General features: G+C 42.9%; 1 protein-coding gene across 14 annotated transcripts in view; it reads right to left on the bottom strand.

Moving 5' to 3' along the window:
* The window catches only part of chl1b (cell adhesion molecule L1-like b), a 1240677-nt gene that overhangs the window by 467220 nt on the left and 747748 nt on the right, over positions 1-25709 (bottom strand). For all 14 annotated transcript variants that reach the window (XM_086001404.1, XM_086001409.1, XM_086001398.1 and 11 more), the window contains 2 exons: positions 15947-16112; positions 14191-14315 (listed from right to left, as the gene is read on the bottom strand). In XM_086001404.1, the coding sequence (XP_085857530.1) occupies positions 14191-14315; positions 15947-16112 (291 nt within the window). The remainder of the gene's footprint in view (positions 1-14190; positions 14316-15946; positions 16113-25709) is intronic.

Below are 25709 nucleotides of genomic sequence, written 5' to 3'. Positions count from 1 at the left end.
TACTTTTAATTAAACTGTGGAAATACAACTACAGAACATACATTTCATTTTACTAAATTGAACCTAAGAACTGATACAAGAAATTCATCACACAAAAAGTGCTAAACGTGTGGAATAAATGTCCAAATAGAGTAGTGGAAGCAAAATCCCATGAATCATTTAAGTAACATTTGGATGCCACAATTCGGTGATGTTCAGATGTTTTTGGATGGATGAATGAATTGAAATGGGTCGAATTGCCTTTCTCAACCGTAATTATCTTGCGAACAACAGAGAATGGCAGACTCGACAGCTTCCAATGACTCTATTAGAACACTGGTAAGTACAAAATAACTATGAAAAATGAATTTTCTATACTATTACCCTGTGAAATGTAAGTTAATATTATTGCAGTTCAAATCTTCTTAATGCAGAAGGACGTTAGTTTGAACCATTTGTTGTTAATGCGGTAGCAGTCTGGTTACCATCATGTTCATCATAATAGATTTCAACTATAAAGGATCTTGATGAAAGCAGAATAAAACCCTGAGCTGCAACATATCAGAGGATGAAATGCGTCAAAAGAACAGAATTCATCTCAGGGCTCAGATGACATTGATAAACCACTTGAGATTTACTCTTGTCGTTTATGTTATCATCTGAACCCCTCAATGTGCAGACTTGTTAACACACTCCAGTTTATGTGGCATCCTCAAGTGAGTTTTCAACTACAACACAACCTGGGGTTCAAATGAAGTTCACGGACTGTCTTAAGTACTTTACAGGCTTGTTTCACTCTCCAACCCAATATTGTTCAATATTTTTCTGGGGGCTGAACAACAATTTATAATTTCACTGCTCAGTAGAGTGATAATTCCAGCCAGGGAGAAATAAAAACAATAATAAACATGGTTGACAGATAGTAAAGCACTCCAGAATGCATTTAAAGGCCACCTTAGAAAGTCATCTGCCAGATAATACTTCACATATGACAGTTAAGTTGCAGACCTCCTTTCACTCATGCAAAAGAGGAACATCAGTCACTTGCACCTGCAGTGCTCATGAATCATGGATCTTTCTTCATCATACACATAAAGCAGCACCAAAACAACACTATCACCAAAGAGACATCTTCCACAATCACACAGAAATAGGATCACAGGGCATTTCATCAATCCTGACTGATTAATGGAGGAAAGCTTTGGAGTACTACTTTCAGTACCCTTTATTTGTTTTTAAACTATCAGAGCTCTTCTACTTGAAAGGATATAAAAGTTAATTTTGTTTTAACAAAATATTCTTCCTCCTTTATCCACCAGTTTTCTCCCGTCCCCTTTCTGCAGAACGGCCCCTTGTTGTTGGATGTTCCACGAGTGCCAGGAACCCTCTGATACCTCACCCAAAGGTCCATTATTCATGTGTGAGCCGAGGTAATGAGTGTTTGAGGGCTGTTTGTCTATGAGAGACAGCTTATCCAAGCCAACTACAAAGTGGATTATACTGCATACTTGTGATAGTTTACTAACCAGATGACTATCACCTAACATTCACACTGCTCACTGATAGAATGAGCATTTCTCTTCTCATACGGAGTATAGTTCTGCACAATTAATTAGCATAATATTGTAACCAATTTAAATCGCTTTACAGGCTTTGGAAATTGTCCTCATGCTTAACCTTATTTTATTCAACAACAATATTTTCAAAGCCAAATCTCTATTTGGAATGAGTGACCATAACATGGTTGAATTCCATATTCAATTAGAGGGTGAGAAGGTTGGATCTCAAACAAGTGTGCTAAGCTTGAATAAAGGAGACTATGAAGGTATGAGAGCAGAATTGAGTAGAGTGAATTGGGAAAATAGATTAAAGGGTAAGACGATACATGATCAGTGGTGTACATTTAAGGAGTTATTTTACAACTTCCAAAAAATATATATTCCACTGAGAAGAAAAGGGTGTAAAAGAAAAGACAGCCATCCGTGGCTAAGTAAAGAAATTAAGGATAGTATTCGACTAAAAACAAGGGCATACAAGGTAGCCAAATCTAGTGGGAGGATAGAGGATTGGGAAAACTTTAAAAGACAGCAAAAAATAACAAAAAGATTGATTAAGAAAGGGAAGATAGATTATGAAAGTAAATTAGCAAAAAATATAAAAACAGATAGTAAGAGTTTTTATAGTTATACAAAAAGAAAAAGGGTGGCTGAAGTAAATGTTGGTCCCTTAGAGGATGAGACTGGGAAATTAATGGTGGGAAATATGAAGATGGCAAAAACACTGAATGAATATTTTGTATCAGTCTTTACAGTAGAAGACACTAAGGCCTAGAAATTCAGTTTGGGGCGCCCAGCTCGCCTGGGCGCCGGAATTACCGCTGCGCGCGGAGCCACTTGCGCCAGTGGGATATTCAGTTTCAGCGCCCCAAGTGGAAGCCGGCCGCTAAACAAGGGTTTCGGCGCCCCGCTTGGGGCGCTGAAACTGAATATCGGCGTGCAAAGTGCCGCAGCGCCACCCGCTGCGGCACGGCAGCCTGCGGTACTGCAGGCCTTCCTCTCACTCTTAAGGGGGAGGTGCCTGCAACAGCGCGATCCGCGCTCGCGAGTGCCGGCAAATGAGCCCGGCACCAAGGAGAAGTGCCGGGCTCTCTGGAAACAGCCGGCAATGCCGCGGGGGGGTGGGGGTGTAGGAGGCCGGGGACGGAGGTGCGGGCAGGCGGCCGCTGAAAAAGCGGCCGGCCGCACCTCCACCTTAACTCGCCCCACTACCGGCACAGGTAGGCCCCGTGTACCGGTCGCTGTTTGCGGCCGGCGCGGGGGAGGCGGCAGCAACCAAATATGGCCAGCGGGGCGATAGCGGGGCGCTGCGCACACTGATGACGTCATCGGTGGCGGCGCAGCGCTACTGGCTAACGCCGCCATTAGCGCCCTGCTAAATATCGCGGTAGGTTTGCACAGTGGCGCAAAAGCCCTCTTTGGGCGCAAACTGGTGGCGCAGGCCACTGAATTTCTAGGCCTAAGAATATCCCAACACTGGACAAACAGGGGGCTAAAGGCGGGGAGGAGCTAAACACGATCAAAATCACTAAGGAAGTGGTACTCGGTAAAATAATGGGACTCAAGGCGGCTAAATCACCTGGACCAAAGATGTGCGGGTTAGGTTGATTGGCTATGATAAATTGACCCTTAGTGTTAGGGGGATTAAATACGTGGGGTTACGGGGATAGAGTGGGATTTGTGTTGGTGTAGGGGTTACGGGGATCGGGTGGGATATGTGTCGGTGCAGGCTCGATGGGCCGAAATGGCCTCTATCTGCACTGTGGGGTTTCTGTGATTCTGTGACCTGATGGCTTACATCCTAGGGTCTTGAGGGAAGTGGCAGTAGGGATTGTGGATGCATTGGTAATAATTTTCCAAAACTCCCTGGACTCGGCAAAGGTCCCAGCAGACTGGAAAACTGCTAATGTAACACCCTTATTTAAAAAGGGCAGTAGACAGAAGGCTGGAAACTATAGACCGGTTAGCCTAACATCTGTGGTAGGTAAAATTTTGGAGTCCATTATTAAGGAGACAGTAACAGGACATTTGGATAATCATAATTTAATAGGACAAAGTCAGCATGGATTTATGAAGGGGAAGTCATGTTTGACAAATTTGCTGGAGTTCTTTGAGGAAGTAACATATAGGGTGGATAAAAGGGAACCAGTGGACATAGTGTATTTAGACTTCCAAAAGGCATTTGACAAGGTGCCACACAGAAGATTATTGCTTAAGATAAAAAATCACGGGATTGGGGGTAATATTCTGGCATGGATAGATGATTGGCTATCTAACAGAAGGCAGAGAGTTGGGATAAATGGTTCATTCTCAGACTGGCAATCAGTAACTAGTGGTGTTCCGCAGGGGTCAGTGCTGGGTCCCCAACTCTTTACAATCTATATTAACGATTTGGAGGAGGGGACCGAGTGTAACATATCAAAGTTTGCAGATGATACTAAGATGGGAGGGAAAGTAGTGAGTGAGGAGGACATAAAAAACCTGCAAGGGGACATAGACAGGCTAAGTAAGTGGGCAGAGATTTGGCAGATGGAATACAAATACTGGAAAGTGTGAGGTTATGCACTTTGGCAGGAAAAATCGTAGAGCAAGTTATTATCTTAATGGCAAGAAACTGGAAAGTACTGAAGTACAAAGGGATCTGGGGGTCCTGGTGCACGAAACTCAAAAGGTTAGTATGCAGGTGCAGCAAGTGATTAAGAAGGCCAATGGAATGTTGGCTTTCATTGCTAGGGGGATAGAATATAAAAATAGGGAGGTATTGCTTCAGTTGTACAAGGTATTGGTGAGACCGCACCTGGAATACTGCATACTTAAGAAAAGACATACTTGCTCTCGAGTCAGTACAAAGAAGGTTCACTCGGTTAATCCTGGGGATGAGGGGATGGACATATGAGGAGAGGTTGAGTAGATTGGGACTCTACTCATTGGAGTTCAGAAGAATGAGAGGCGATCTTATTGAAACATATAAGATTGTGAAGGGGTTGGATCGGGTGGATGCGGGGAGGATGTTCCCGATGATGGGTGAAACTAGAACTAGGGGGCATAGTCTTAGAATAAGGGGCTGCTCTTTCAAAACTGAGATGAGGAGGAACTACTTCACTCAGAAGGTGGTAGGTCCATGGAATATGCTGCCCCAAAAAGCTGTAGAAGCTACATCATTACATAAATTTAAAACAGAAATAGACAGTTTCCTAGAAGTAAAGGGAATTAAGGGTTATGGGGAGCGGGCAGGAATTTGGACATGAGTCTAGGTTCGGATCGGTCATGGCCCTGTGGGTAGCGGAGCGGGCCCAGGGTCCGTGTAGCCTGATCCTGCTCCTATTTCATGTGTCTAATTCTGTTAGATTCAGGAGATGGTTCTGTGATAGTGGATTGGCGGTTAGGATCAGATCAGCCATGATCTTATTGAATGGCGGAGCAGGCTCGAGGGGCCGATTGGCCTACTCCTGCTCCTATTTCTTATGTTCTTATGTTCTTATTAAAAAGTTAAGCAGTAGATTCACCATGTTAATGTATGCTCCTCTTAAGTGCCAAAAAACCCAAAATGTACAACTACACCACAATGTGAACCAATGTAAAATTCAGAAAAAATAAACAATTGTTAACAGGTTCCCTGAAGCCTCAGTGTATTTATTCAGTGAGTAAGTTAATCATAGAAGCCAGGCAGGTTGCAGGGCTGATTCCCAAGTCTATGCTTCACTGTGTCAATTTAGCTCAGTTTCAAGCATTTTTGCCTCTGATTTAGATGGATATGCATTTCTCCGTTATATACAATTGGCTGCCACATTTGTGTACATAACAACAGTGGCTGCACTTCACAAAGTAATTAATTGCACGTGAAGTGCCTTGAGGTATACTGCAGATGTAATAAGGCACTACATAAATAAGACATTTGTACTTAATATTGGCTACTGCATTAAAAACAGCACCTTTGCTCCGACGAAACAGTATTTTGCTCTTTCCTCCCTCCCCCTCTGACCCACTGACTAATTTGTTTGTCTTTGTCTCCCATCTTCTACTAATCATTGTTTTGCCAATTGGTGAGACGCAACCCACAGTTCTTTGGCTTCTACTCTGCCCCCAATCACTCCTCCATCTTCTCTCTCTACTCTCTCCTCTTCCATCCCTCCTATCTCTCTTCCACCCCTCATCTGTCTGTCCCATCTGCCTGCAATTCCACCAACCTCCCCCCCCCCCTCCCCCCCCCATTAGTCCAAATAACCAGTGATGTTAAGAGCACACAGACTATAGAAGATAAATATGCACATTTGGCCTAAAACATGGTCCGTTATACAATCCTACCTACTTAAGTCGCCATGTTGGAGATCATTCTAATTTTGTTGACATAAGCGGTTTATCAACATAAGAAGGCATTACACATATTTGGACATTTGCTAGATACTTTACGTTTTTAAAGAAATGCTGTTATTTTTACTTTCTTAATACAAGAAACTATAATTTATCTGTTACAGTCATGTTAGTGGTGACAAGAGTTAAAACACTGTCTTTACATGGTTTACCCCCAGTACATGGTTGTTCCTTGATGCAATAAACTTTGTCCAGGGTGCACTTAAAAACGAGGCTGTCTTGCCCACGTTATAAATATGATTGGAGGCAGGCCAAGTCAGCAGATTTATATGTGACGATAAGGGCCTGTCGATATAAGTGGTTATAAAAGAAGGCCTTTATTACTACTAGGGAGTTAAAAAAATTATCAGATTAAATGTGCCAGAGTTTATGCCGACATGGACATACACAGAAATTATTTGGTATTAATATGTAGAGAAGAGATTGCGACTTCACTTTCTTGTGGATACAAGCGGGAAGTTGTCATAAACAAGTTTGACCTAAGTGGGTACTCAACCTATAATAAAAGCAAAATACTGCGGATGCTGGAAATCTGAAATAAAAACAGAACATAAGAACATAAGAAATAGGAGCTGGAATAGGCCACTTGGCCCCTCGAGCCTTCTCCACCATTCAATAAGATCATGGCTGATCTAGGGCTCAAAGCCACTTCCCCACCCGCTCCCCATAACCCTTCACACCCTTATTTGCAAAAATGTGTCTATCTCCACCTTAAATGTATTTAATGACCCAGCCTCCACAGCTCTCTAGAGCAGAGAATTCCACAGATTTACGGCCCTCTGAGAGAAGAAATTCCTCCTCATCTCAGTTCTAAAAGGGTGACGCTTTATTCTACAAATTTGCCCCCGCGTTCTAGATTTCCACACGAGGGGAAACATCCTCTCTGCATCTACATTGTCGAGCTCCCTCAGTATCTTATATGTTTCAATAAGATCACCTCTCATTCTTCTAAATTCCAATGAGTATAGGCCCAGCTTGCTCAACCTTTCCTCATAAGTCAACCCCCTCATCTCTGGAATTAACCTGGTGAATCATCTCTGAACTGCCTCCAAGCAAGTATATCCTTCCTTAAATAAGGAGACCAAAACTGTACGCAGTACTCAAGGTGTGGCCTCAGCAATACCCTGTACAGTTGTAGCAGGACTTCCCTGCTTTTATACTCCAACCCCTTTGAAATAAAAGCCAACATTCCATTTGCCTTTTTGATTACTTGCTGTACCTGCATGCTAACCTTTTGTGTTTCATGCACAAGGACTCCCAGGTCCCTCTGAACTGTAGCATTTTGTAATCTCTCTCCATTTAAATAATAATTTGCTTTTTTATTTTTCCTGCCAAAGTGTATAACCTCACACTTTCCCACATTATACTCCATCTGCCAAATGTGTGCCCACTCACTTAGTCTGTCTATATCCCTTTGCAGGTTCTTTGAGTCCTCTGCACAACTTGCTTTCCCACCCATCTTTGTATCATCCACAAACTTGGCTACATTTCACTCGGTCCCTTCATCCAAGTTATGAATGTAGATTGTAAATAGTTGAGGCCCCAGCACCGATCCCTGTGGCACCCCACTAGTTACCGCTTGCCAACCGGAAAATAACCCATTTATCCCGACTCTCTGCTTTCTGTTAGTCAGCCAATTCTCTATCCATGCTAATATATTACCCCCAATTCCGTGAGCTCTTATCTTATGCAGTAACCTTTTATGTGGCACCTTATCGATTGCCTTCTGGCAATTCAAATACACCACATCCACTGGTTCACCTTTGTCCACCCTGCTCGTTACCTCCTCAAAGAACTCCAGCAAGTTTGTTAAACATGATTTCCCTTTCATAAAACCATGCTGACTCTGCTTGACTGCATTATGATTCTCTAAATGCCCTGCTACTGCATCATTAATGAAGGACTCCAGCATTTTCCCAACAACAGATGTTAGGCTAACTGGTCTATAGTTTCCTGCTTTCTGTCTCTCTCCTTTCTTAAATAGGGGTGTTACATTTGCAGTTTTCCAATCCGTTGGGACCTCTCCAGAATCCAGGGAATTTTGGTATATTGCAACCAATGCATCCACTATCTCTGCAGCCACTTCTTTTAAGACCCTTGGATGCAGGCCATCTGGTCCAGAGGACTTGTCGTCTTTTAGTCCTATTATTGTACCAAGTACTTTATCCTTAGTCATAGTGATTGTCTTTAGTTCCTCCCTCCCTATGGCCCCTTGATTATCCATTATTGGGTTGTTGTTAGTGTCTTCTACCGTGAAGACAGATACAAAATATTTGTTCAGAGTCACTGCCATTTCCCCGTTCCGCATTATTAATTCCCCAGTCTCATCCTCTAAGGGACCAATGTTTACTTTAGCTAACCTCTTCCTTTTTGGAAGTACTTGCTGGAAATACTCAGCAGGTCAGGCAGAATCTGTGGAGAGAGAAACAGAGTTAACATTTCAGGTCAATGACCCTTTGTCAGAACTGGAAAAAGCTGGAGATCAAACAGGTTTTTAAGCAAGTGCAGGGACAGGGACAGGGAAAGGGGGGAGGGGAGGAAGGAACAAAAGGGAAGGTCTGTGATAGGATGGAAGGCAAGAGAGATTAAGACACATTAAGAGATGGTGCAAGGCAAAAGGAGATGATAATGGGACAAGTTAAGAAACAAAAGATGGCTCTAGATGAAGTGTGAATGGTAGAGTGAAAGACAGCTGCCACGTGGGAGAGAGAAAAAAAATAAAAATAAAAATAAATAATAAATAAAATAAATGGAAAAAAAGAATAGGGGCAGAGGTTATGGTCTAAAATTGTTGAACTCTATGTTGAGTCCAGAAGGCTGTAAAGTGCCTAATCGAAAGATGAGGTGCTGTTCCTCGAGCTTACGTTGAGCTTCATTGGAACAGTGTAAGAGGCCGAGGAAGGTGAGGTCTGAGTGGGAGTGGAGCGCAGAATTAAAGTGACAGGCGACCGGAAGCTCGGGGTCACCCTTACGGACTGAACGGAGGTGTTCCGCAAAGCAGTCACCCAATCTGCGTTTGGTCTCCCCAGTGTAGAGGAGACCACATCGTGAGCAGCGAATACAGTATACTAAATTGCAAGAAGTACAAGTAAATCGCTGTTTCACCTGGAAGGAGTGTTTGGGGCCCTGGACAGTGGGAAGGGTGGAGGTAAAAGGGCATGTGTTGCATCTCCTGCGCTTGCACGGGAAGGTGCCGGGCGAAGGGGAAGGGGTGTTGGAGGTGATAGAGGAGTGGACCAGGGTGCCGCGGAGGGAGTGGCCCCTTCAGAATGCTGGAAGGGGAGGTGAGGGGAAGGTGTGTTTGGTGGTGGGATCACGCTGGAGGTGGCGGAAATGGCAGAGGGTGATCCACTGATTGTGGAGGCTGGTGGGGTGAAAGGTAAGGACAAGGGGAACCCTATCATGGTTCCGGGAGGGAGGGGAAGGGATGAGAGCAGAAGTGCGGGAAATAGAATGGACAGGGTCAAGGGCCATGTCAGGACTCTATTCCATTCTCCCAGTTTCTCCATCTCCGCCGCATCTGCTCTGACGATGCCTTCCATACCAGTGCCTCCGACATGTCTTCCTTTTTCCTCAACCGAGGATTCCCCTCTATTGTGGTTGACGCAGCCCTTGACCATGTCCATTCTATTTCACACACTTCTGCTCTCACCCCTTCCCCTCCCTCCCAGAACCACGATAGGGTTCCCCTTGTCCTCACCTTTCACCCCGCCAGCCTTCATATTCAACGGTTCATCCTCCGCCATTTCCGCCACCTCCAGCGTGATCCCACCACCAAACACATCTTCCCCTCACCTTCATTTTCAGCATTCTGAAGGGATTGCTCCCTCCGCGACACCCTGGTCCACTCCTCTATCACCCCCAACACCCCTTCCCCTTCGCCCGGCACCTTCCTGTGCAAGCGCAGGAGATGCAACACATGCCCTTTTACCTCCACCCTTCCCACTGTCCAGGGACCCAAACACTCCTTCCAGGTGAAACAGCGATTTACTTGTACTTATTGCAATTTAGTATACTGTATTCGCTGCTCACGATGCGGTCTCCTCTACATTGGGGAGACTAAACACAGATTGAGTGACCGCATTGTGGAACACCTCCGTTCAGTCCGTAAGGGTGACCCCGAGCTTCCGGTCGCCTGTCACTTTAATTCTGTGCTCCACTCCCACTCAGACCTCACCGTCCTCGGCCTCTTACACTGTTCCTATGAAGCTCAACGTAAGCACGAGGAACAGCACCTCATCTTTTGATTAGGCACTTTACAGCCTTCTGGACTCAACAATTTCAGACCATAACCTCTGCCCCTATTCTGTTTTACCATTTATTTCATTTATTATTATTTTTATTCTGTCTCCCACATGGCAGCTGTCTTTCATTCTACCATTCACACTTCATCTAGAGCCATCTTTTGTTTCTTAACTTGTCCCATTACCATCTCCTTTTGCCTTGCACCATCTCTTAATGTCTCTTAATCTCTCCTGCCTTCCATTTATCACTGACCTTCCCTTTTGTTCTTTCCTCCCCTCCCCCCTTTCCCTGCCCCTGCACTCACTTAAAAACCTGTTCGATCTCCAGCTTTTTCCAGTTCTGACGATGGGTCATCCACCTGAAACGTTAACTCTATTTCCCACTCAACCTATTATCTCTTGTTGAAGATACTTGGGAAGACTATTCTGTTGAGTTACACTGATTTCTAATGTAACTTGGTCGGCTGGGGTTGAAAATTGAGCAGTGACCCGACCTACCAGGTCTCTGCTCATTTCTAGTCCCATCACGATCTTCCAATGTCACTTCCACCAGATACCAGAAAATCTTGCCCAAAGAGGATGGAGATAACCAAATTAGGCTGTAATGATATAGTGACATTATACATCAGTTTCATTCATTACTGCCAAAGCATTGTTGGATGCTCATAATGCTAGCATGGTACTGGTGTGTACTGCTGCTAGGACCATTAGGGCCTTTCAAAAATAAATGGCCATTCCAAGAGTGCAATTGATCATGCGGTGATCCATTCAGATTGCCCTACTGGGAAGTTCATATCAGATCTAGCAGAGACCAGGGGCGGGATTTTTATTGGGCTGTGGAGGCGGGATTGGAGGCGTGTGGGGGGTTAAAATCTGTAGGGTTCTCAAAATTCCCACATTCCCCAAAGTTATGGATAAAGGGACCCTGCATGGACAAGTTATGAAAAGGACAGGGTACCCAAAATGGCTTCTGCAACCTCGTGACCAAAAGGACAGGATTTTAAAAGCAAGGCTCTGCAAGCAGGCAGACACCTTTTTTTCAAGCCTGGGACGAAACTTAAAATGCAGGAATCTGTGAAAAGACTCTGGAGCCAGGCAGCCAACGTTAACACAGAATATGCATTCATTCGCCTTGAAACAGATCAAGCTAGAATGGGCCTATAATCGAGGCCATTAGGTTTCTGCATATTTAATAGGTAACAGCTCACAGAAGCCATCAAGTCAGGAAAACCCGATTAAGTCTCATACATAACCAACAACCAGGACATCGAACCCGTTATAACACAGAGACAGCCATTTCAGGAGTCATTAAAGGAAATGGCAGTAATCAGTTTAAACGAGCCCGCCAAAAGTTAGACAAAGGACTGACCTGATTTGGCGCGCAGATAAGGAATGAAGAATCGGGTATAATTGTAGGCCCATCAGCAGTGATCTCTCTCTCTCTTAGCTCTCTTATCATGGTTGGCTCTGAGCTCTTGCTCTTAGTTTTCTCGTGCCCTGGCCTCGTGGCGGGCTCTCTTCTCGCTCCCCGCGCCGCTCAACACCAAGGACGCCCATTACTACACCGAGGGCCCAAACGTGGGAGGAGAACGAGACCAGAGTTCGAAACCACACAGGACACACAGGCCACAAACGGGCAGACGAGACGAAGAATTACGGTAAACCGATAAGAGCAGAGAAGGGCAGCGAAAGACGCACTGGGGGAACCAAACGCCTGGTTATAAGCTGGCGTTTGGTGAATAAGTTGGCGTTACATGCATGGATAGTAAAACCCCAATTTGAGAATAAGCCGGTATTCGAAGAGTGGGTCGAAAAATCTAGACAAAACGGCCTAGTTATAAGCTGGCATTTGTCACATGGACAGTAATAGCCCAGTTGAAGAATAAGCTGGTGTTCCAAGCATGGATAGCAAAATCATTAGACGGTAAAGACCATCTACCGACCCCCGACCGCAGCAATACCGTCGGCGAGCGCCCAAAGGAGAAGGCCCATCGCGACAAAGTACTCAATGAAGATGTTAACGGACAAAGGGGGAGGGTGCCTTTGCACAAACAATTTCAGCGCCGCACCCTGTGACCACGTGGCAACGGGATACCCCAAAGGACAGGAAGAGCGGACCTCAAACCCCACCATCTAAAGTGACAGGTTTTGAATTGGTGAGCATGAATTCCTGGCCCCTCATAGCTTAATCTAGTTAAGTATAGGTGGTGGGATTAAGGATAAAGGGGTTTTTAATGTATTTGTTTCCCTCGATGTGCCGTGTGTTCCCCATTCCATATAAGTGTATTAACTGTTTTATGCCTGTAACTATACCAGTAATTCTCAGTAGTACTGTGTTTTATTCAGCCTTTTAATAAAATTTGGTTTCCTTGCACCAAGCCACTTGTCTACTCGATTTTCTGTATTGCCACCTGTACCTAAGTCCATTGTCTAGAACCCAGGGGGTGTGGAGCGATTCGAACCGCTCAAAGGAGTCAGAGGTGAAGCTGACACACACACAACCCAAACCCCCTACAAATTCCGAAATCAGGGGGCGCGAACCCATCCCGCCCCCAACCCACCTCCATGCCAGTTTCAAAGGAGGCGGGTACCCAACCCGCACTGGGAACTGCCTCCCTGAGGCGGGAAGGGGATTAGTGCCAATTAACTGCCTGTTAACAGGTAGTTAACAGGCAGCTTTTAGCCTAATCCCTATTTTCATTGGTGAAATGTGGGATTCCCGACAGCTCCAAACCACGCCAAGTTAGCAAGGCAGGCCGTCGGGCTGAAGGGCTTGGAGGGGTCGAGATGTCCGGTGTTCAGGTGAGTGATAGGTGCATGAGTGCAGAGGTAAGTGTGTTTGGTGTGTTTAAAGAAGTTTTACTTACCTTTACAGCCTTCCTTCCTTCAGGTCTCGGGAGTCCCTCATCTCACCGGCACAGAAAGCAGAATGGCAGCGATTTGTCAAAAATTGCAGCATTCAGCTTTCTGTTCCGGAGAGATCTCTAAATCATCCTGAGAGGAAGGAATTAACTTGGAGTACAGATTGTCAGTGTTTGACAGCTTCAAACAGCTGTCGAACGCTGATATTTCATCTGTCAAAAGGTCTTGACAGATGAAATATCAATCTGTGACGTCACCTGTTGCTGGGTGGCCCTTAATTGGCCTGCTGAGCCCGCTGGGCGGGCTCAACAAGGTCAATCAAGTCAAAATCGCGTGGGTTGGCTAGAACTCGATGGAGGCGGGACTACAACCCCGAAAGTTGTAGTCCTGCCTCCTACCCACCTCCTCAATGAAAATCCAGCCCCAGATGTTTTCTTCCTGGCCTGGTGTGTGGCTTCTTTAAGCTGTTTCAGGTGGCAGACTCCTTCAGCAGCAGTGATTTTTCTGGCCCCTCCCCACCACCCCGCCCCCAATGGTAGGTGTCCTAGTGTAGGCGGACACCCAGCATGGTCAGCATGTAACTGTCAAGACAGGTGAAATTCCTGCTGCACACTTTCAATGCCACAGTTATTGAAGAGGAAAATCTAGAACTTTTTTGAATTTACATTGAACTAAACACTTTCTTTAGAGGGCACTTCAAGTAAATCACTGCAATTGTGCTAAAAAAACAGTGGGCAGGGATGATACCCAAAGCTAAAAGTTGGCATAATTATGGTAAGAAAATGAAGCAATCAGTGGCAGCTATTTGGGGGTGAATGAGTCCAAGAAAATATTGCAAAATGGCACTAAGGTGTTAGCACGAACAGCATACCAACTGATTGCAGGTCAATGACACTGCTTTTACAATTCTGAATAATGAAAATTACTCTTTTGTTTGTTAAAACTCTTCTTGTCTTACTTCCTTGTAAAACACCAATGGACCTGCTGATTTGAAATTACTATCGATATGCAGCACTTCAAATTATCTGAGAATAACCAGAACTGACAATTCACCATGCATGGCAGCTTGCACTGCTCAATATCTAGGTCAGTCAGACTTAGCGAACAGGTATCTTACGACAAGTGCTCCAAGCAAATGCATAGAACACAACCACTATTATTTCTTAAGTAATACTTACCAAGGACAATAAGTTTTGCTTCTGCTGTTGCAGTGTCTAATGCAGTTCTTGCTACACAGGTGTATATCCCTTCATCATCTTCACTTACGTCAATAATTCGAAGGATCGCGTCATCCATTATTATTCTAGAAAATTAGAAAATTAGATAGTATACCAACTTAGTTGAAGTAGATTTGATTTTCATGATTCTTTGGGGGTGATTTTGTCAATGGGGGCGCGTTGGAGGCGGGACTGCTGCTTGTTGGGTTTTAGTCCCGCCTCCATTGACTTGGGGCCAACCCACACTATTTTCCCTTGATTGACCTTGCTAAGCCAGCCCAGCGGACTTAGCAGGCCAATTAAGGGGAAGCCGTTTACAGAGAACGTCAGCGTATGTGAAGCTGTCAAACACTGACATTCCATGTTTTTTGATGAGTCCTTGTAATCAAGACTCATCAAACCTCTTTTGTGAGCAGAAATTAGATGGCTGTTACATCAGAGAATGCAGCAGCCATCTGTCATCTCTGTCGATGAGATGTGAGACTCTCCGCATCCCCAACTGTTGAGGCCTACAGGAAGAAACAAAGGTAAGTAAACATTTTCTATCACTTTCCACTCACCTCACATACTTACCTCTCCACACTTGCACTCATCACATACCTTCACAGTGCAATTTTGCACCCCTCCGACCCCCTGCTCGCCTCGGTGACCCTGGCGGGGTTTCCCAACATCGGGAAGCCCACACCTCAGTTGGAAAAATTGAGATAATCCTCTTATCTGCCTGTTAACTACCTGTTAACAGGCAGCTAAGTGGCTGTAATCCCGTTCCCGCCTCCAGGAGACGGGACCCGGCGCAGGTCGGCTACCCACCTCCAGAGAAGATGGCATGGAGGCGGGTTGGGGGCGGGATGGGTACCCGCCCCCAGATTCTGTCATTTTCCTGGCAGTCCCACCTCCAAACCTGCCTCCCCAGGGCTGGCAAGATCGCGCCCTTTATATTAGAAAATTCTCTTACCAATGGAAACCCCATTTTACCAGTTTAATGACATAATTTACAACACACTAATACACTCGTCGTGCAGTGGCATAAAATGCTAGAATTCCAACAGAGGAGCAAAGGCACCAAGCTAGGTTTCTGTTTATTTCCTTCTCTACTGAGTTCCAGATCTGAGTCATGCCACTGTGGCAAGATGCAGACCAGAATAATCATCAAATTACAATCATGCATATCCCAGCAGTTGGCTCGTGAGCTGCATTGTTGGATAGGCACAAGCAGGAAAGGGTTAAAATAAGCTGTATAAAGGAACAAATGCACCTTCATGAAAAAAGTACAAAGTCAGGGAATAAAGTAGCAGTTTGCCAAATTTTGTAAATTTAGCTCATGCATATACTTAGAGGTGTATTTTCCTCTGCTATTTTTTTTTGCAAAAAAGAGTGTTCTCCACTTAATGTTCATTTTTTCACTAAAAATAGGGAACATACAAAAATGGATTTCCTGTGGCATGTGAAAAATATTTTCTGCAAACGAATTGTGTGCATGTGCCAAACTTAAAATTTATGTAAATACGTAAAAAAATTCTTAACACATAAGCCCTCAATGTAGATCATGAAACAAGATTACATCAGTTTGCACAAGATTGAAAGACAGTCGACCTAAGAAATGGATACCTACTATTTTGACAGCTTTTATTCTATCTGATGTTGTTGGTGGTGGATTGACGTTAGCAATAATGATAACTGAAATGGAGTGCTTCTTGTCCATTTTACAAAATATTACCTGTCATTCTCTGTTTGGTCACTGTAAATTTCGTCTCCATCCTTTTTCCATGATAACTCAAAGTCACTTTCGAAAGCAGAGTCATATTCAGCATGACATTTAAACTGTGCCATTGCAGACTTCTGTATCATCAAATCCTCAGGAGGAACCACTATTTCTGTAGCGACTGAAAGAGAGACAGAGGACCGAAAATGCTATTAGCACAATTTCCACAATGGTAATAAATATATAAAACTGAAGAGAATAATTTCAGATGTATGAATGTTAGCAATGACAGCATTTAGATCAATATACAGCTATAATTAAAGTCATCAATTGCTCTGTGAAATGTGCGCCTGAAGAAGCAACTTCCTATATCTGACTTACCTGTTCATTTGCTTTGTTTCTGATTGATTACACCTCCATTGTTCAAAGTTACAGTGCAGTAAACAATATAAAATAGCATTGTTTCTTGTGTGAGAAAGAACTTGCATTTATAGAAGCATAATATAAATAAAAACAGAAAATGCTGCACATACAGTGAAGCTCAATCAGCATTTGAAAGAAAATGTGTAATGTGCTGCCTAATAGGTAAAGTAAGCCTGCAGAAATTGCTGCTGCTATTACAGGTGAACAATGGTTCTGAAATTTTCCAAAAGGAAAAGACATTCATTCAGACATTTAACCTAAAAAATTGAAATGTGTTATACACCCCATAGTCCGGAAAAGTTATATTTGTCCATGGTTTAAATGGTTGACACCTGTAGCTTGACTAAAGTGTTTTTTTAAACAGAATACTGTGGATTCAGAGCAGATAGATATATACTAAGTATTGTGACTGGTACAATAATTTTGATGGGCAGAACACTACAACATCATTTGATTCAGCATCAGTTTTTGGAAAAAAAATTACATTCTGAACCATAACAGCAATCAAATTACAATGCACAAGAGTAACTGTAACGTACAATTTAATACTGAAGAATAACGATATACGATTAACTGAATATAAAACTGCCAGCTGCCAATGAGCGCCAAGTATTGATTGGTTCAGCACAGGTTTGATCAGCCAACAGCCTTATTGTTGTTGACCAAATGGAACAGCGTTTAAATGGCAAAGTAATATACCACTAAATCGTGGTTAACTCAGATGTTATGATTATACATGGTGCTCCAATGTTTCTGTTTACTTTTATTAAATATATCCTACCACACACTGGTGCAGGCAAGATTTTTTGCGGGGTGAGGGGGGTGTGTAGTGGAAGGGGGGCGTTATTTGAATATGAGCTTATTCGACCAAAGAAAACTACCTCAAAAGGACTATTTTCAAATAGCAATTCCACAATAAGTATCAAATAGAACCTTTTTAGTTGATCTAACAATTCAAAGAAAGCAAATGAAAAGAAAAAGGCCTAGAAATTCATTATAGCCACTTTTGGGGCGGTAAAGTCGGGCGGCCGCTAAAGTTTGCGCCCGGCGCAAAGTCGAGGCCACTTCGCCGATATTCAGTTGCATCGCCCTAAGAGGTTGCTGCTGCGCTAAAACAGGCGATGCACGACTATCATTAGGCGCTAAGCCGGCAGCCCGGGGCGCTAACACCGGACGTTGGGCGCAGGGCAGGTGCGGCGAGCTGCTGATTGCCGGCAGACACTCTGGCTCCGGTGAGCTCTTAAAGGGGGAGGGTGGATTTGTTTTTTTGAAAGGCCGAGACTAGTGTATTTGTGTTTTTGGGTAGGGCTTCTCTCCATCAGTTTGTTATGTCTCCTCCTCCTCCTCCTCCTCCTCCTCCTCCTCCTCCAGAAGGAGTGTTGCACAACGGCTGCCTTTTCTACTGCAGGAGTGCCCTTTAATTTGCGCTCCCCGCGGCCCGCCTCGGCTGTGTACCGTTCCACTTCACAGTCGTTCGGGCCGCCAGGCGCACAATGGGGCGGCGCGAGTGAAGTTCCGGTTCCGGGCGCACAAAGGGCGTTGCACGACGAAATGACGTCATGATCTGCGCGCGCAGATGAGCGCGCGCAATGACTTTGCGCCGGTGCTAAATGTCTACTGAAGTTGGGGCGAGGCGCAGATCGCGCTGCACCCGGGCGCTAAGCGCCTAGCGCTCGAGATCTACTCCTCCTAAGGCGCTAACGGCTGGCGCAGCCAACTGAATTTCTAGGCCAAACAGTCTTATCGAACTAAAACTTTAAAGCACGAAATGCCAGTTATGTGTTACTAGTTTATCAGTAGCTTTGTTACCGTTCACTGCAATATCCCAGTGAACATTTAGAAGCGCAAGCCCAACGAATCAGTTTTCACTGGTTGAATTGCAGAACTGACTCACTCTGGATGAAAATCCATTGTTACTGTGTTCTATCAAGTGATCTAAGCCACATTCTTTTGAATGGAGTGGTTTGATTTAAAAAAGAGAAATTTCAGGGGGTGTTTGAACACCCTGAACACCCCACCTGCCTACACCACCGTTATCACATTTAACTTAAATACAATGGGAACTGGTACCACAGAAATATCCAGAGAAACAAATATCTAAATAGATCCATCTCATTAATTGTGCTATAATTTACAAACTATAAAAATCAGAGGACTGATTCAGAGCCCATTTGCTTTAGCTAGTAAAAACTCTTGGCGCCTTAGAACTCTGGCAAAATATTTTTTTCTCATGTCAGTAAGTACTGAAGAAGCCCACATGTTAAAAATGTATCCCTGGTGTCATCTATTATGAATGGAGGTTGGTTTCAGAGCTGCTTGATTTTGGTCTTTGCCCCAGGTTTCTGCCAATCACATAGCTAGAAACCAGGACAAAGAACATAGGTCAGTAGCATGCATGCGCAACCAGGTGTTTTTGAAATTGACTTCCTTTGAGAAAAGCTAACACTTTCAAAGCAAAGAAAAATATATTTTTCCATGTATGTAAGCTTCTCCAGTTCTATATTTTGGTGAGGAGAGGCAGACTCAAACAACTCAACTTCTACAGAAAAATCAGCTTTAAAATTAAATAAAGTAGTGCAGTGGCAAACTGTGCTTGTAGGCCAAAGAATGCATTTTATGCCCTTTCTGATGTAATTGTATTATAACACAAAACCATTTGTAAGAACTTATTCAAAATACACATGCATGCAAGCGTGCTAAGTGGATAGCTTGAAGAAAAATCATCCCATTATCAGGCAGTTCCTGCGGAATCGTACCACAGCAAGAATCAGCAATTTAGAGAAAAGCGGTGAGGGAAGAAGATTGGTGAGAAGAAAAAAAAATGACTGAAAGACACCAATTATTAGCTTATAAATAGGAGAAGGCCATTAAACCCAATTAGTCCATCCTTTTGATAGATCAACCCCCACCTACCCAACTTGTCACTGTATTGCTCATTCCATCGCTCTCCAGAAACAAGTATTTGAGTGCCTCTTTGAGTGCCACCTCTGGTACCTAGTTCCACAAATATATTCCCCTTTTGATGGCAAAGTTCCTCCTTACTTTCTATTCATAACTTAGTACTTTTAACTTGCTATCAATATTTGTACCATTTACCATCGGGAACAATTTCTTCATCACCTTAACAATCTTGAAAATTGCAAGAATAGAAAACAAGCCGAAATTCCTTAAACTTTCCTCAAACCTGGAATCACCTTCATTGCTCACTTCTGTATCCTCTCAAAAGAGACTCGGAACATTCCCAGGATTAGGTAACCTGCTCAGATTCACCGAGACAACAGCAACAATGTAACCTTTTCATTTTATCCTATCCTTTTGCTAATTCAACCCAGTATCGCATTTGCCTTTTTACTGCAAGTAAGCTCTGAACTTTATAGATTTGTCACTATAACTCTTTGATCTTGCTGGTGTGGAATGGCAGCCACAATAAACCATATAAGTCACTGCATTTCAAAAAGTAATGGTGTCACGCACTTTGAGATATTTTGACATTGCAAGGTGCTATATTTATATCCCCTGTTTCGGTTCCTTCCTTCCATACTAATTACCTTAACACTTATCCACATTACACTGCTAAGTTACCACGACTAAGTTGCCATGCCTTCACCCAAGTCATTAATATACATTAAAAAGTATTAATGTGCATTGCAAAATATAAACTCACTCCAGTGCCCATTTTGGAACTCTTTTAGTATATTTTACAGAGTGGGATAATCCTGATTATTCCAAAAATTCTATGGAGAGGAATATTGGGGGCACAATCTACATACAATACATGTGCTTTGTTATCTCAATACAAAGGGAATAAACTTGTGCTAAGAGTTATAAGTATGATTAAATAAGCATTTATATTTCTGCATTGAACAAAATGTATAATTTAAGCCCTTCAGTGAAAGTTAATTTTAATAACTGCCTTTGCCATTACTGTTAAAGTTAATATTTTGCCACAACAGAAGTTTGTATTTCTCTGTTCAAATCTGGCTTACTGTATCCGACATTAAAATAGGTTTCAGCATACTGTTTATATTATCAACCCTGTAGAACACATGTTAGAGAGGAAAAGTGGATAGAGACCTCTTGTGTTGCTTCGGGATTTCTGGCCTCTCCCCAGACAGGTGGCACTAGGTTTGTGCCTCTAACGGGTGCAAGGCCAGGGTAGCCATGACAATGAGGGGGCATTGCAGGTTCTGTTGCCTCACTTTTCCCCTCTCATTTTTAGGGGGCACCCAAAGAGGTTGGCAGTAAGCCTTGCACCTAGGACCCCCCTCAGATCAAAGGGTCGGAGGAGGCCTGGCAGCAGGGGCATCAGAACCGGACAAGTTAAGTGCTACATTTCTCTTCCAGACTATTGATGGTTCTTAGGGCTGGAGGCCTTCTGGGCTGGTGTTCTCCAACTGCAGCCAAAAAGGCTTCGAGGCCAGCAACCAGTTTCCCAGTACAAGGCCTACCAGGGCCTGTGCCTACACTGGGGATACAATCGGGTTGTGCAAAACTCAATTCAGACACGGTGGCCTGTGCAATGGGGGAGGGAGATAAAGAGCAAGGGCTGTACCTATACTACCCCATTTGCTACATCACATGTCTTTCCTCTTTCATGTTGCATTGTATAGGAAGAGGCATTGAACATGCTGCTCCTCAGCTCCACTGAAATAACTCTGACTGTTGTTGCCACACAATAGCAGAATACTGGTGGCACTTGTATGTTAATATGAATTATAAGTAACTAGCTTATTGATTATTGTTATTTTTAAATTCACTTTTAAATGTTGCAGTGCCGGAATTGGCTGGAGTAATCGCATACTGTGCAAAGTTACTTCTTTCCCATTGCCTCTTTATAACTTCAACTTGAAAATGTGCTGCAAATACATTTCAATTAGGTTCTGAGTATTTGTTTAGTTGTCCTGAACAGAATATCAAACACAGTGCCTCAAGATTAATTCATCATACCCAAACAGATGTTATCTGAAGTAATCTAATTTCCCCTCTGTGTAAATTAAACTTTTCAGCTTTAATTGTAGAATGGGTAAAAATATTATATTTGTTGAAGATGTATTTAATACCATGACTATACTATAACATAACTTTAAATTTACAAATATGATCTAAAAGATCAAGACATTCAGGATAAGAGGGACAACAGTACACACTAGTGGCCACACTGTTAAATCACAGTTTCCTTTGCTGTACTGAGATTTTCAAACATTGCCAACAAGCTCTTTAACCAGAACAATAAAACAAACAGAAGCCCCAATTTTAACCTGGGACAGTAGTCAGGCGTTCGGGAGGTGGGGCAGAAGGGAAGTGCCCATGACAGCATCAGTGTGAGTCCCAGGCCATTTTAATTCGCGGGCCTCATTTAAATTCATCAAGCTGGCTCCTACCCGAACCTGTCAAGAATGACATGGAGGCCAGGGGAAGGGAGCGAGATTTTGGGGGTCAGGAAGCTGCCACTGGGGACCCAGGGAAACGGTCAATCGAGGTAAGTCGATCGGGATTTTGCTGCTGACTACCTGACTGCGCGATTCTTTATAGGACCCAAATTTTTGAATATTGATGAGATGCCCGCTAGCCTACGGGTAATGCCCGACTGCCATTTTAACCCCCCATCCTCACCGTTCACACCAAGCTAGCAAGGTTAAAATAGGGGCTACAGTTTAATGCAAAATTCTCCTAAATTTGTGCATTTAACAAGATACAAATAGATTCAGAATATGGTTTTCTTAGTTGAAATTTGGGAATTTTTTAAGGTACTGTTGAGAAACCTAGGTGAAGGACTAAGGCCCACAGGACAGGGCACCATTAAAGTTGAAAAGACAAGGTAAATTGGAAAATATTGATAACTTGATGCCAACCTTAAGTTTTAGGTTTTGTAGGTTGCGGGGAAGAATGAATAATTTACACAGCACATGGTGATAATTTCTTAGTTAACAAGCATACAATAGTTTAACATTTTTTTTAAAAAGCTATGCATTTGAGTATCACCTTAAACTTCACAGTTAACAAAAAATGCTAATAAGCTTAAAATTTCATCTAAATGTCACACTTTCACAGTTTGCGTGTCTGAGTCACAGGGGTAACATGCACTGCTAATAATGAGTAAAGAGGCCGACTGGGTCTTCCTGTGGTCTCATTCTTCAAGGATCAGCCAATTTATTGGAAAAAATATTGCAATTATAGAAATAGTTTAGAAACTTCTTCTGCAGCTATATGCCAAGAATATGCTGATACAAGTTTTCTCAGCTAATTGCAGAACTGTTTCCTTTTTAATCCTGAAATTCACTAATACCTAGATTTCTGATCATCCGTTAAATATCAAATTAAATTTTGGCTGATAGTGGTCATCAAGATAATTCAAGTGATAGCTCTAAACATGCTTTCAAATGTACCATATTTCATTGTGAGCCATCATTTACAGTTGTACATCTTTTGCATTTTACATTTTTTATTTCCACTAAGCTGACCTCTGCATATCTCAATAATGGAATCTGGAGGATAGACTTGTCACTAAAGGCTTGGATACTTTCTGATCAACCAAACCCTGGAAACTAATGAACAGGTAGGCTAAACAAGCAGCTGGAAGCAAACCAGTGTTCTGTTCTGGTAGGCTGTGTGGTTTTAACTAGCTACACTCCAGTACCACCAATGTGCACACTTTGGGGGTTGGGGGGGAGGCGGAGGGTCTCAAAGCCTTAGATCTGCCAACCTGCATTTAGTGTCTCTCGACTTAAGTAAGTAGGGTGTGTCCCTACAGTGTACACTGTGTATGAAGCAAACAGAAACTGTACCTTTGGAAATCTATACAAGCAGAGTTTCCTGCGTGCGTCAGACATCCAGCTGACCACAAAGAAACTGCATCTCTTTCCAAAATAATTCTGTTTTGGTACTTTGCTGTGGAAGGATGAGGAGCAGCAGTGGCAAGACAGAGAGAGGAAAACAATGCTGCAAAGGCTGCCCGATGACTAGTACCAGGAGAAAGGAACAGCGATGGAACTTGAAACCAATTCCAGGGATATGAGGTTTTAAACTTGAAGCCAGAAAGACTAAAAACAAGGACCCCAGAAACACAAGGTGGACCTGTGGAAAAGGTTTCCTGAAAGCTTTTATTGTTCTGAATTTGGGTGTTCATAAATACATTTCCAAGCAAGTTAAAAACTGCATTAAAAGCTTTTTCTGTTTTATTTTTTGTTTGGTATTTTAATGATCAACTCAAAGATCCTGAGTTTTTAAATACATTTCAAACTGACAGCAGGAAAATCAGTGGTATTCCACAGACTGTGCACGCCTCATAGCCAGCAATAATAAAATGCGGACATAAAAACAGGGAAGGAGATTAATTCTGATGATATTTTGGTTAGTAAGTGTAAGGAATTGGAGAGTTTAAAGGGGAGAGTGGTTGAGTTGGAACAGGAAGTGAAAAGACTAGTGATTGTTATGGAAAATGAGAATTTGGTGGACCAATCGTTTGCTGCATTGGCATCAACAGTGATGGGGAAGTGGGAAACAGAAATGAGTGCAAGGACACAGCACGTGTCTGTTACCTTGGTTACTGAAAATAGATACATGGTGGTACAATCTCCTGCTTTCATTTTGGCAGAAGCCCAGCAGAAATGGCATAAACATATGTTTCCACAATTTCTCTGGGAATTCTGCTGATCCTCCACCAAAGTTATGATGGAGGGCTTGGAGAACCGTTTAGAAATTTTGGGCAAAAGTGCTGAGAGAGAATGGTAAGAAAACTAGAGATGAGAGTCTATTGGTAGTCAGATTAGCAATGCATTGTAGAAATATGACAGCTAGGATAAGACTGCTGATGAGACAAGGAGAATTAAATAGATAGCGCCAGAGGGAGACTTGACGTTTTGCCTGCAAAACTGAAGTGACTACATTTCAAAAGTGACGGCACTCAAAGTTGCGCTAGTTTTCAGAATTGATTTTATGGTCCAAGTTTCTGCTCAAACTCATTTGCATAATCACAAACGTAAAGTCGTGATGAACCAGCGCAATTGGGCAGCATTTTAGAACGTAATTTGTTTTTTCTTGCATTTAAAATATTCCTTGATATAGTTAAGAGTGGTAACCTGGTGAGGTTTTATTAACACAGCTGAAAATGGGTTTATCACAAAAAATAAGCATGTTTAATCAGTGTGTCTAATCCACCATCTGTGAGAACGCGATTTTAAATAACTGAAAATGACTTTAAAAAACTATATAGAACCATTTATTGGTTACATTGGTGTACAGTAGTCAGTTTCTTAGTAAATTAAATATGTTTTGATATTTAAAAGCTTTTAAAAAGGTGCCTATTAGTGCCCTTGCACCTAAAAAGAAATCTTCATTTTAAGAGCCTCCTCGAAGGTGCAATCGGCAAAAACTCGGCATGGTGTTTAATTCGATCTGGAGGCGTGGCCAGTTTTGTGGGAGGGGCCGGCTTCCACCGCGGTTTTTTAAACCAGTGCAAAAGGTCGCAGAAATCCAATTTGCCCTGGACGTTTCCTGGGCGAAATACCAGCGCAACCTAGCAGAAACTCTACCCCCAAATGTGGGATTGGTAACACATTAAAAACAGGGGAGGAGAGATTATTTTCTCTGGAATTCTTCCAGTGTTAGGCAAGTGCGAGGGGAAGGTGAGACTGACAGGGAAATTGTAGATGTTAGCAACTGACTAGTTGAATGGTGCAAGAACAACAAAGTGAATTGGGAGTTTGCCAAATAAAAAGCTGGTACAGGAGTGATAGGCTATGACTAAATAGTGCAACAATCAGCAGCCTTGTGAGAACAAAGATATAGCTAATAAGTGCTGTTTAAATTCAATGGTAGAAGGACAGATGGGGTCAGACAAACTAGATGACAGACATGATCAAGACAGGGTCAAGAAACCATCATCAGATATCCTGTTATCTAGACATAAGGACCAGACAACAAAACAATTAAAAGGGCAAAGACTAAACATAGATCTCTACATTTTGATTGCTTCTAGCATGCATGTTTAGTGGTTGAACTGCAGGCATGATTGGCCATTGACAGATATGATGTAGAAATGACAGACACATGGGCAACTCAAGAAACTTATAGAAGTGCAGAGCATCAGGAAGGGTAGGTAGGGTAGGGTAGGGTGAGAGGTAGGGAAAGTGAGTGTTCTTTTATATGTAAAAGACACTTGCTTGATTCGGTTATTGAGCCAGCATCACATGAAAAAAAATGTACTGTCAAATTCCCTCACTAGATATATGCAATAGGGATATGGTCAGTACAACACTTAGGATTTGCTGCACACATCCAGACCAAAATAAGGTTGTTCACTTTATGATAAGAAAGGTTATTTACTTTATGACCAGGTTTGAAGAGTGAATGAGAA

This window comes from Somniosus microcephalus, chromosome 11, assembly GCF_052327205.1.
Source record: "Somniosus microcephalus isolate GS21.2 chromosome 11, FLI_Smic_1.0, whole genome shotgun sequence".
NCBI lineage: Eukaryota > Metazoa > Chordata > Chondrichthyes > Squaliformes > Somniosidae > Somniosus > Somniosus microcephalus.
Note: the sequence above shows the minus strand (reverse complement) of the source record. Positions and strands in the feature narration are given on the sequence as shown.